Raw genomic sequence first — 12564 nt, forward strand, 5'->3', positions numbered from 1 at the left:
AATGTCTGCTCAAAGTTTGTTGAGTGAAGTTCTACTTGAATAAGGCAACTAACTGAATTAACTGTCTTAGAATGTTACTATGGCAACTATATTTTAAAGGATGAAACATTACTATGTATGAGAATATGATTACTATAAACATTAAACTTAAATGGATGATCCAGAACACAGAGTTATCTATAAGCCACTCTTAGTGTGTGCTTAGGGTCATTGTCTTGTTGGAAAGTGAACCTTCTGCCCAGTCTGAGGTTCTGAATACTCTGGACTGGATTTTCATTAAGGCTAACTATATTTTGCTATGTTGAGCTTTTCCGTTCTTGAGGTTCATCAGACCAGATAATCTTGTTTCACTTGACAATCTAAGAGTTTTTTTAGGTGCTTTGTTGCAAATTCTAAGTTTGGTTTTGATGTGTCTTTACTGATGAAATTATTGTGTTTGGCCACACTGCCATAAAGACCAAATTGGTGGAGTGTTGCAGTGATAATTGTCCTTCTGTAAATTACTCCTATCTTCATATATGATCATGGAGCTCAACTAGAGTGACCATCAGCTTCTTGGTCACCAGTCTAACCAAGACCCTTCTCTCTCGAATGCTCAGTTTGGCCAGGAGGCCAGCTCTAGGAAGAGTCCTAGTTGTTCCAAATATCTTCCTTTATGGATAATGGAGGCTACATGCTTCTGTGAACCTTCGATGCATTGCAATCTTCCCCAGATGTGTGGCTTGACGCAATCCTGACTCTGAGCTCTACAGGCAGTTCTTTTGACCTCAGGGCTTGGTTTTTGCTGTAATATGCATTTCCAATTGTCAGACCTTTTATTGAGAGGTGTGTGCCTTTCCAAATCATACCCAATTAATTAAATTTGCCACAGGTTAACTCTACTCAAAGTAGTAACATCTACAAGCGATATAAATGCTCCTGAGCTACATTTCAAGTGTCACAGAAAAGGGTATAAATACTTATGCAATGGAATCATTTCAGTTTTTTATTTCTAATAAATTTGCAAAGTTGTTACAAGCATTTTTTTACTTTTTCATTATGGTGTATTGAGTGTAGATTGATGTGGAAAAAAGGTAAACAGTTTAAACGTAAGGCTGCAACATAAAACTAGAAGTTTGAATACTTTTTCACAAGGCACTATGTTCAAATACATGATTAGCATATATGGATCATGTATATGTGATAAATACTCATTATGTACACTGCTGTTAAGAAACAAATATTGTGTTTGAGTAGAAGATAGCACATTTCCAAATGTCCTAAAATATTATTTTGTGGACTAACCATGGAATGCTTAATATACCACAGGATTGGTAAGCAAAGAAAAATCTTAAGCAGAAATTGAACTTGAGCCTTTCATCTCAGTGCCTCACAATATTATAACAGTGTAGTTTAAATGCCATTGGTACTTCTAACACTATAATGGATGCAATGAGCATTATATAAGGTTTCAGATGATATGACATGGAAAAATTTGTTTTGTGTGCCCCTAATGCAAAGATCAAGCATAAAGGAGCAGTCTCTCTCAGAATAATACTTAACCTGCACTTGCAAATCAGTCACCTTTAAGTGCTCATGGGAATCTGAATTCAGTGAGAAAATGCACTCAAGGTGGTTGAAAGTAATTGAAGTGTCAGTGTACTTGCGCAGGCTCTCAAGAGAAAAGATAAGTAAGAAATTAAATATGACTATAAGTGGATTCAGATCTTTATTGCAGTCAGAAACTAATGTCAGGGTCTGTATGAATGTGCTGCATTATAGTTGTGACCTTATGTGGGTAATTTAGAGATATACTCTATCCAGAAAATCTGCTGGCTTCTAGGACTAAGTTGCCAGATGTTTTATCATCACTCCTAAACACTGAAAAGAACCTTTACACTGACTTACGGATTGATGAAGGCAAAGCCCGATATAGGTCTGCATGGCTCAAAATTGCTACTTCAAACTAATTTCAAACCAAAAATGAATAAAAACAACTCTTTCTCAAAACTGGACCCCCTTTCATTCAGCAGGAACATCTGGGAGATGAACCAGAGATGAATGTGTCTAGATGAGGAAGAATATGCAAAATACACATGCAAGAGTGTGACTGGGTGAAAAAAAAAAAAAAATATATATATATATATGGAATATAAGAATCTATAAATATTACTGTAAATGATAAGTGATCAATGTTTGTCTTCAAAAATTTTAATTATGAAAGCCGAATGATTTTTTGGTGAGCTAAAATCTATATACTTCATCTGTAATATTTACATTCTTTTCTCACACACACCCTGCAAGTAATCATGTTTATTTAGCCTAATATATTTTAAGCCAGCAGTACCGCTCTTTATCCACCAGGGGACGATATTCAATCACACTCAACCTTCACTCCATTTACAGCTGCAGCTGGTGTTTTTACAAAAGAAGCTTCTTAAAGTACATATCTACAAGGTCAGACATCATCTAGTGCTGTACAAGATTATGCGTGTGTGAGCATTTGACCAACAGAACAGTCTTCTTAGCTGGGTTTCCCTGTGGATGCATTTGACTAGAGTCAGTGTGTCTCTGTTGATCCAGTGGAGTTTTTTGCTCTCTTGCTCCACGCGATCTCATTCACTGTCCTTTATTTCCCCCAGAAGCCAGTAGGTCCGCATCTTGCCTTTTCCCTTCATCTCCACATCTCCTCTCAGCTCCAGCTGGAAGCAGTTGAACTCCTGCAGCACATCTTGAGTGGCTGACGACACATGAATCTTCAGAGCTGCAGGATAACAGCATGTGAATGATTATAGTGTTACTGTATAAATCCTGATTACTTGCGTTCACACAGCTCACTTCACTGGGTTTACTAATGTGTGTTGGCAAACATAATTTACACTTGAACTTTCCACCTGCAGGTATATTAAACAGGCAATCATTTTTATTGGCACACATTATTTGTATAATACTGTTATATTTATTAATATTTTGATTAAGCTTTTATAATTTTTTTAATTTTCATCTTAATTGTAGTTATGTATGTTATGTAGTTCATAAAATTTTGAAAAATATTTCTGTTTATTTTTATTTCAGTTTTAGTCATTTTAGTACTTCAAACTTAAAAATGAAGTCAGAATTTTGTGATATAAACTCGCAATTGCGAGATATAAAGTCAGAATTGCAAGATAATAACTTTTTTTCCAGAATTGTGACGCTAAAAAGTCTGAAAAAAGTAGTAGAAATATATAAACTCACAATTGTGACTTTTTTTTTCAAAATTGTGAGATATAAACTTGATATTGCCAGTAGTAAAGTCAGAATCACAAGATAAAAACTCAAAATTGTAACTTTTTTTTGAGAATTGTGATATAAACTGAAATGAAATGAAGTCAGTATTGCATAATTTAAACTCGCAATTGCGAGTTATAAAGTAAAAAACTACAGTCGTGGCCAAAAGTTTTGAGAATTACATAAATATTGGAAATTGGAAAAGTTGCTGCTTAAGTTTTTATAATAGCAATTTGCATATACTCCAGAATGTTATGAAGAGTGATCAGATGAATTGCATAGTCCTTCTTTGCCATGAAAATTAACTTAATCCTGAAAAAAAAAAAAACTTTCCACTGCATTTCATTGCTGTCATTAAAGGACCTGCTGAGATCATTTCAGTAATCGTCTTGTTAACTCAGGTGAGAATGTTGATGAGCACAAGGCTGGAGGATCATTATGTCAGGCTGATGGGTTAGAATGGCAGACTTGACATGTTAAAAGGTGGGTGATGCTTGAAATCATTGTTCTTCCATTGTTAACCATGGTGACCTGCAAAGAAACGCGTGCAGCCACCATTGCGTTGCATAAAAATGGCTTCACAGGCAAGGATATTGTGGCTACTAAGACTGCACCTAAATCAACAACTTATAGGATCATCAAGAACTTCAAGGAAAGAGGTTCAATTCTTGTTAAGAAGGCTTCAGGGCGTCCAAGAAAGTCCAGCAAGCGCCAGGATCGTCTCCTAAAGAGGATTCAGCTGCGGGATCGGAGTGCCACCAGTGCAGAGCTTGCTCAGGAATGGCAGCAGGCAGGTGTGAGCGCATCTGCACGCACAGTGAGGCCAAGACTTTTGGAAGATGGCCTGGTGTCAAGAAGGGCAGCAAAGAAGCCACTTCTCTCCAAAAAAAAAAAAATCAGGGACAGATTGATCTTCTGCAAAAAGTATGGCAAATGGACTGCTGAGGACTGGGGCAAAGTCATATTCTCCAATGAAGCCTCTTTCCGATTGTTTGGGGCATCTGGAAAAAGGCTTGTGCGGAGAAGAAAAGGTGAGCGCTACCATCAGTCCTGTGTCATGCCAACAGTAAAGCATCCTGAGACCATTCATGTGTGGGATTGCTTCTCATCCAAGGGAGTGGGCTCACTCACAATTTTGCCCAAAAACACAGCCATGAATAAAGAATGGTACCAAAACACCCTCCAACAGCAACTTCTTCCAACAATCCAACAACAGTTTGGTGAAGAACAATGCATTTTCCACCACGATGGAGCACCGTGCCATAAGGCAAAAGTGATAACTAAGTGGCTCGGGGACCAAAATGTTGAAATTTTGGGTCCATGGCCTGGAAACTCCCCAGAACTTAATCCCATTGAGAACTTGTGGTCAATCCTCAAGAGGCGGGTGGACAAACAAAAACCCACTAATTCTGACAAACTCCAAGAAGTGATGGGAATGGGTTGCTATCAGTCAGGATTTGGCCCAGAAGTTGATTGAGAGCATGCCCAGTCGAATTGCAGAGGTCCTGGAAAAGAAGGGCCAACACTGCAAATACTGACTTTTTGCATAAATGTCATGTAATTGTCGATAAAAGCCTTTGAAACGTATGAAGTGCTTGTAATTATATTTCAGTACATCACAGAAACAACTGAAACAAAGATCTAAAAGCAGTTTAACAGCAAACTTTGTGAAAACTAATATTTGTGTCATTCTCAAAACTTTTGGCCACGACTGTATTCAGAGAAATATATAAGCACAATTGCAGTTAATAAAGTCAAAATTGCGAGACAAACTCACAATTGTGAGAAAATTCTGATATAAACTCACAGTTGTGAGAAATGAAGTCAGAATTGTGTGATATAAACTCAAAATTGTGACTTTTTTTCTCAGAATTGTGATATAAACTCGTAAATTCTGAGAAATGAAGTCAGAGTTGCATGATATAAACTCGCAATTGCGAGTTATAAAGTAAAAACTATTCTGAGAAATAAGCATGCAGTTGCAAGTAATACAGTCAAAATTGTGAGACAAACTCACAATTGCGAGTTATATAGTCAGAATTGCAAATCTTTTTTCAGAATTGTGATGGTATAAAGTCTGAAAAATAATCTCACAATTCTGAGAAATATATACACTCACAATTGTGACTTTCTCAGAAGTGAGATATAAACTTGCAAATCTGACTTTTTTCTCAGTATTGCGAGATATAAATTTGCAATTGCGAGTAGTAAAGTCAGAATTGCCAGAGAAACTCACATTTCTGAAAAATAAACTCACAATTCTGAGAAAATTCTGAGAAATAAAGTCAGAATTGTGAGATATAAACTCAAAAACTGACTTTTTTCTCAGAATTGCATGAAATGAACTGGCAGTTCTGAGAAATAAAGTCAGAATTACGAGAAAAGGTCACATTTGCAAAGTATAAACTCCCAATTGCGAGGGAAAAAAGTCAGAATTGCAAGATGCAAACTTGCAAGAAAACAGACAGAACTTCAAGTATGATTTTATAACTCGCACTTATGAGATTGTCACAATTCTGAGAAAAAACTTTTTTGCATCAGAAAGTCACAATAATCTTTTTTTTCAGTGGAAGAAATGGACTTCAATACTATTCACTTAGTTTTTCAATTAACAAAAAACATTTTAAATAATTTAATAAACAATAACATTTTAAGAGGGACTGTAATAAATAAACAGTCTAGCAGGATCAAGATTGCACATAAGGGTCACAGTATGCCCCATATTTCATTCAGAATTGTGATGGTCAAGACAGGCATATGCTAATCTTCTCCAGTGAGAAATAAATTAGCAACCCTTACAATTCATCCCTTTCCTGATTGCAATTTGTTTTGCTTTTGTCCAGTGTTATCTAACACTGATAGTTCTCATTTATCTGGCAGCGTTTATATGGGGAAATAGGTGGTAGGGGAAATAATTAAATTTGAATTACAATGGAATCTTTTCATCAACTTTTTTTGTCTGAGCTTTGTGAATGATTGTGAATTACACTTTAAGGAAAAATTGTATTCATAATACAACAATACAACATCTGAAGAGGCATCAATGTTGAAATATTGAAGCAGATAATTTAGGAGGAAAAAAATCAATACATGTGATCATTAAATACATAAAAATGCTTGTTTTTATTAGTAATATCTAACCTTGGTTTCAGTGGTCTGCAGCTAAACTGTACAGATACTGTACTATTGTAGAGATTAAACACACTCAACATTTCTTTAGTTATTGTCCCATACCCTTAATATAGAGTCATGGTTCAAACCACTAACCCTTTACTAACTGACCTGAGAGACTATTTGCTGAGATTGGAAACAGTAAGTACTTACCTTCTCCATTCGACTCCATACGAGAAGATGTGTTCACTGTATCTCCAAAAAGACAGTACCGAGGCATCTTTAGCCCAACTACTCCTGCACACACAGGACCTGAAACACACATAGACATGGGAAATGCTGTGGCAACTATGCATGTTAATTGAAAAACTGCTCTATTTTATAGACTTTGACAAGTATGTCCGTAACAGAGAGAAAGTATAGATAAACAAAGCTTATTACAACCAGAAGAATCCCAATTCCACATGTTAAAGACTAGTTCAACTTAAGTAAGCTTTGAGCCATCATTCTTACCACTGTGAATGCCAATTCGTAATTTCAGCTGCTCATCAGGTCGGTGGCGAATTTTAAATGTTTTGACAGCCTCCAACAGAGCAAGGGACATGCGTGCAATCTCACGACCGTGCAGTTTCCCGTTCCGTACCGGCAATCCTGAAACCACCATGTAGGCATCGCCTATTGTCTCCACCTAATCCAATTGGAAACAAAGATTCATATCGGCACAAACAATACACATGCAGATTTCAAGAAAATGAACAATAATTTACTGTTAAAATGGAAGATGTTTCCAATTAAATATAGTAAAAGTTTACTATCAATAGGCCTTATTTTCATTTAAATGGCAAATTTTGTGATATGAAACACTTTCTTCTATCTGTATCCATTCAAAATGTATTTTAAATATACATATTAAGCATTTTTTGAGCAACTGACATGTTCATGTGTCATGGTACTATCATGAACACACGGCGAAGACTGACAGGGAAGAGAAGAAATGGTTGAATAAAGTCATTATTTTTGTTTTCTTTGTGCACAAGAAGTATTCTCGTAGCTTCATAAGATTACGGTTGAACCACTGATGACAGATGGACTATTTTAACAATGTCCTTACTACCTTTCTAGGCCTTGAATGTGTCATTATCGTTGATGTCTATGCATGGGCCAGAAAGCGCTTGGATTTCATAAAAAATATCTTAATTTGTGTTCTGAAGATGAACGATGTTCTTACGGGTTTGGAACATGAGGGTGAGTAATTAATGATAGAATTTTAATTTTTGGGTGAACTGTTCAAGACGACACTTTAAATGGTTGTCTAGTGCAAAAATGTTTTCAGGTGTGAGGTGTAAATACCTTGTAAACGTCAAAATTATCTATAATGGCATCAAAGCAGGTGTAGAGATCATTGAGGAGGGTGACGACCTACAGAAGAGACGTCCACTTAAAATCTTCACAGAGTGAAATAGTAAAACACAACAGAAATATTGTCAAGATGAAGTATAAGATACCTGCATAGGTGTGCTCTCTGCTGACAGAGATGTGAAGCCCACTATATCACTGAAGTAGATGGTGACAGAGTCAAAAGCTTCGGCTTGCACCGTCTCACCCCTCTTTAGCTGCTCTGCCACTGAACTAAAACAGCGGAAATGAAGACTTATGAGAGTAAGCCAAGTGTGTCTATGATTTATTGATTATTATAGTTCATTTGTTTGCGGTGTATTATGTGAGTCAACTGACTGAGGGAGGATCTGGTACAGTAAAGCTTCAGCTTTGCGTTTCTCCTCCAGATAGGCTTGAGTCCTCTCCTCCACCAGCTCCTCCAGATTATTAGCATACTGCTCCATCCGAGACAAAAGATTATCTAAGATATTACTTCTGTGCTCCCTGAGAAAGAGGATGAGACACAGATAAAGGAGGTGAATAATAATACAAACAGTTGTTAAAAGTTTACATACACCTAGCAGAATCTGCGAAATGTTAATTATTTACCAAAATAAGTGGGATCGTACAAAATGCATGTCATTTTTTATTTAGTTCTGACCTGAATAAGATATTTTACATAAAATATGTTTATATAAAGTCCAAATGACCCTGTTCAAAAGTTTACATACACTTGATTCTTAATACTGCGTTGTTACCTGAATGATCCACATCTTTTTCTTTTTTTTTTTGTTAAGTGATAGTTGTTCTTGAGTCCCTTGTTTGTCCTGAAGAGTTAAACTACCTGCTGTTTTTCAGAAAAATCCTTCAGGTCCCACAAATTCTGTGGTTTTTCAGCATTTTTGTGTTTTTGAATCCTTTCCAGCAATGACTGTATGATTTTGAGATGCATGTTTTCACACTGAGGACAACTGAGGGACTATTACAGAGCAACTATTACAGAAGGTTCAAACGCTCACTGATGCTACAAAAAGAACAGCAATGCATTAGGACCCAGGGGTGTAAACTTTTGAACAGAATGAAGATGTGTATATTTTTCTTATTTTGCCTAAAAAATGTACTGGCCTGTACTTTTCTTATTTTGCCTAAAAAATGTACTGGCCTTTAGAAGCTACAGAAGATACTTACATGTTCCCCAGAAAAAAAAAAAAAAGTTCAGTTTACCCTGATCTTCAAATTCGAAAAAGTTTTCACCCCTGGCTCTTAATGCATTGTGTTTCCTTCTGGAGCATCAGTGAGCGTTTGAACCTTCTGTAATAGTTGCATATGAGTCTCTCAGTTGTCCTTAGTGTAAAAATATAGATCTCAAAATCATACAGTCATTGTTGGAAAGGGTTTGAATATCTTATTCAGCTCAGTAATAAATAAAAATAACATGCATTTTGTATGATCCCTCTTATTTTGGTAAAATAATGAAGATTTTACAGATTCTGCAATACAGCAAGAAATAAAGCGTTAAATGAGACAAACCTGTTCTGTTTGCGGAGTAAGACACTAATATGGCTGAACTCTGGTCTGTCTGATGGTTCTTCAGCCCAACACCGGTGCATTAGCTGACCCAGCTCTTCACTATGGGCCTGAGGGTTCACGGATGGCCGTAGATATGGCCATTCACCCAGAGCTACACGGTCCACGATCTCTATATATAAGGTAGATAAAGAAAAAGTAAGAGAAAAAGACAAATTGAGTTTAAAGCAACAAATCACCAAACAATTTGTGCATTTTTAATTTTAATTTTTTTAAGAAAATGACAGATTGTTTCACTAGATAAGAACCTTATTCTTTGGCTGGAATCGTGTTAAGCCTTTTGAAGCTGCATTGAAAACTGTCGGCCACCATTATATGGAGGACATTTCTGACATGTTTTGCTCAAAAACCTTAATTTCTTTGTGTAGACAGACATGAACATCCTGGATGACATGGGGGTGAGTAAATTATCTGGAAATGTTCATTCTGGAAGTGAACTTCTACTTTAACCAACAAGCAATATATTTGTTACAGACATTTTTAAATCTTTGTTAACGTTAGTCTTTGAAACACAAATACAAATGTTCATTGTTTATTCATGTTAGCTTTTTTTTAAAAAAATCTTATTTTCCATAATCTGTATTACTTGGACAGATCAAACGATTAGTTGCTTCTTCCATTACATCACAACTTTAGTATCAGGGTGTACATAAAAGAATTTTTGGATGAACTGCTCCTTTAAATCCAGCAGTATCAGCAGTCTGAAGACATTTTGCCTGTCAAAGTCTTTTCCTTCCTTTTCTCTCCACTATCAATTGCATCAGCGCTTTTTCCATCAGTCTTATTCCCACAAACTCCCACAATGTTTTATCTCCTTTTTCCATCCTCTTCCTGATCTCTCAGCTCTATTCATCAGGCTCTTATAGCTCTGAAAGCCTGGAAGAAACGCCTGTGGGTTGTAGCACTCTAGTAAAAACACCATTTCTCAGCTCCGTCTGAGGCTTTTCACGGACAATCTGGCCTGATAAGAAACAGCTCTTCAAAGCTCAGGACATCTTTACCGCTCCACAATTTCTGTGTTTGTTTTTTGTATTTATATGTGTGCCGGTGGTGCCAGGTTTGATTGGTTGACCAGAAATACACTAGACTGATTAGTTTACCAGTCCAGAGCTGTAATCTTCACCAACAGTAATCTTATTACCAAGGTGCCCAAATGCATGTGAAGATTGATATGATCTCTTCTATGTCAGTTCTGATTATAGTGCTGAGATCACAAGCTCCAGGGACGCTGACAGCACATGATTTGTGTTTGTGAGTGTAGCAGAAGCGTTTTCTTGACATAAAAACACACTCATAGCTCTGGTCTGTATTCTGAATCACACGATTAAATCCATGAATTAGATTAGAGAGGGAAAGAGAGTGAAAGAGACAAGTGTGGATGGATATGTGTGTGTGTGTGTGTGTGTGTGTGTGTGTGTGAGAGAGAGAGAGAGAGAGAGAGAGAGAGAGAGAGAGAGAGAGAGAGAGAGAGAGAGCAAGAGAGAGAGACAAAAAACAAATGAACCTTTTAGTATCTCTGAAAGTGATATAAAGTGACAGTGATTTATACAGCTTTGCTTTCATTCGCATTGGAAATTATAGATGCAAGAGATATTTTATAACGTTACTTCAGAGTCGTGATACTTTCATATTTTATCAAATCAAAATGCAAAATTTGACACAAAATGGCTTCTATGTACAAACGAGAGCTCTTCACCCTCTAAGGGTTGTTCTCTGTAAGCGAGAACCATAAGCACGGGATGCAACGTGTGTGAGGATGTTGGCGGGATGACAAGATAATGTCAAGTGTCTTCCTCTTCAGACAAACTCACTGGCGGAGAAGTGAAAAGGCTAGTGGACTGGCAAATTAAGAGTCTGTCTGGGTGTTCTTATGCATACATACTGTATGTTTAAAGGATCATCTTTGATGTGTTTGTGGTGAAGAGAGGATGGGAGAATATGCATGTGTATGTGTCTGTGTGCTCAGCTGTGAATGGCGTCTGGCTGTGTATTTGTTGACCTCTCTGAAGAACCTGGTTCATTAGCGTCTTTCATTCGTGTCACTGCGGAGGCTCTCGAGGGTAATTTGCATGAGTGTTCTGAGTGCAGAGCTGTGCATCAATATTTTAGAGCGTTTTGGAAGGAGGCGGAAAACCAAGTTTTCTCTGACAATTAAGTATTTCAAACACCAAGTCTCCCAGAGAAGCAAAAACAATTAATTATATTAATTTATTAATTAAATGGAAGCTCAAAAAAAAAATTCTACCACTTTTTTCTGTCAATGTAATAGGGAACTAAGGATTTTAAGCTTTAAAAAATTACAAAGTATAATGAAAGAATCAGTTTAGTTTGACAGTTTAGACTTGATGTGTGTAATATTTTAGATGTTCTAAAGCCATATGATAGCTTTGTGTGAGAAACAGACCCTGCATAAACAGCAACGGAACAGACACGTTCAAGGCCCAGAAAGTTAGTAAGGACATAGTTAAAATAGTAGACATCAGTGGCTCAACCGTAATGGATTGAAGCTACGAGAATAATTTGTGTGCTTTGTTTTCATTCCGAGGAATGCACACATATGCGTTGTGGTACTGTTATGAACGTGTGTTGAAGACTAACATGAAAGAGAAGAAATGGTTGAATAAAGTCATTATTTTTGTTTTCTTTGTGCACAAATAGTATTCTCATAGCTTCATAACATTATGGTTGAACCACTGATGTCACATGGACTATTATAACGATTTCCTTACTACCTTTCTGGACCACGAACATGGTGGTTGCGTTGCTATCTATGCAGGGTCAGAAAGCTCTCGGATCTCATCAAAAATATCTTAATTTGTGTTCCAAAGATGAACAAAGGTCTTGAGAGTGAGTAATTAATAACAGAATTAAAATTTTTGGCTGAACTATCACTTTAAGGTCAAAAACAGAATAGAGGTTGGCAAATTTAGGCTAAACATTTAATTTATGACATATGCATTGCCAAAATTTGATCTCTGACCTTTGGGGCTAAGTAAGTCTCCCTCCAGGTAAAAGACGCCTCTCCGCAGAGCCACCTCTTGAAGGATAATGCCAAAACTGTAGATGTCTCCCTTCTGTGTGCCTCCAGGAGGAAAGCACTCCATTCTCAACAGCTCTGGAGCCATCCACAGCTTACCTATACACAGGCGTATGCAAACAGACAGGGGACTGACAGTGAACAACAGAGATTGTGAGGTTTGCATGTATGCGTGTTTTGGAAATCGTAACCACGTGAGTCAA

At 36.9% G+C, this 12564-nt stretch overlaps 1 protein-coding gene across 1 annotated transcript in view; it reads right to left on the minus strand.

Moving 5' to 3' along the window:
* Nucleotides 1-1695: 1695 nt before the first annotated feature.
* npr1b (natriuretic peptide receptor 1b) overlaps nucleotides 1696-12564 on the minus strand; it is a 68554-nt gene continuing 57685 nt past the window's right edge. The window contains exons 15-22 of the mRNA XM_073847185.1: nucleotides 12305-12460; nucleotides 9268-9436; nucleotides 8095-8241; nucleotides 7866-7989; nucleotides 7711-7779; nucleotides 6874-7048; nucleotides 6574-6672; nucleotides 1696-2743 (exon numbers count right to left, since the gene is read on the minus strand). Coding sequence (XP_073703286.1) covers nucleotides 2595-2743; nucleotides 6574-6672; nucleotides 6874-7048; nucleotides 7711-7779; nucleotides 7866-7989; nucleotides 8095-8241; nucleotides 9268-9436; nucleotides 12305-12460 — 1088 coding nt within the window. The 3' untranslated portion in view covers nucleotides 1696-2594. The remainder of the gene's footprint in view (nucleotides 2744-6573; nucleotides 6673-6873; nucleotides 7049-7710; nucleotides 7780-7865; nucleotides 7990-8094; nucleotides 8242-9267; nucleotides 9437-12304; nucleotides 12461-12564) is intronic.

Source organism: Garra rufa, chromosome 9, assembly GCF_049309525.1.
Source record: "Garra rufa chromosome 9, GarRuf1.0, whole genome shotgun sequence".
In the NCBI taxonomy this organism is placed as follows: Eukaryota; Metazoa; Chordata; class Actinopteri; order Cypriniformes; family Cyprinidae; genus Garra; species Garra rufa.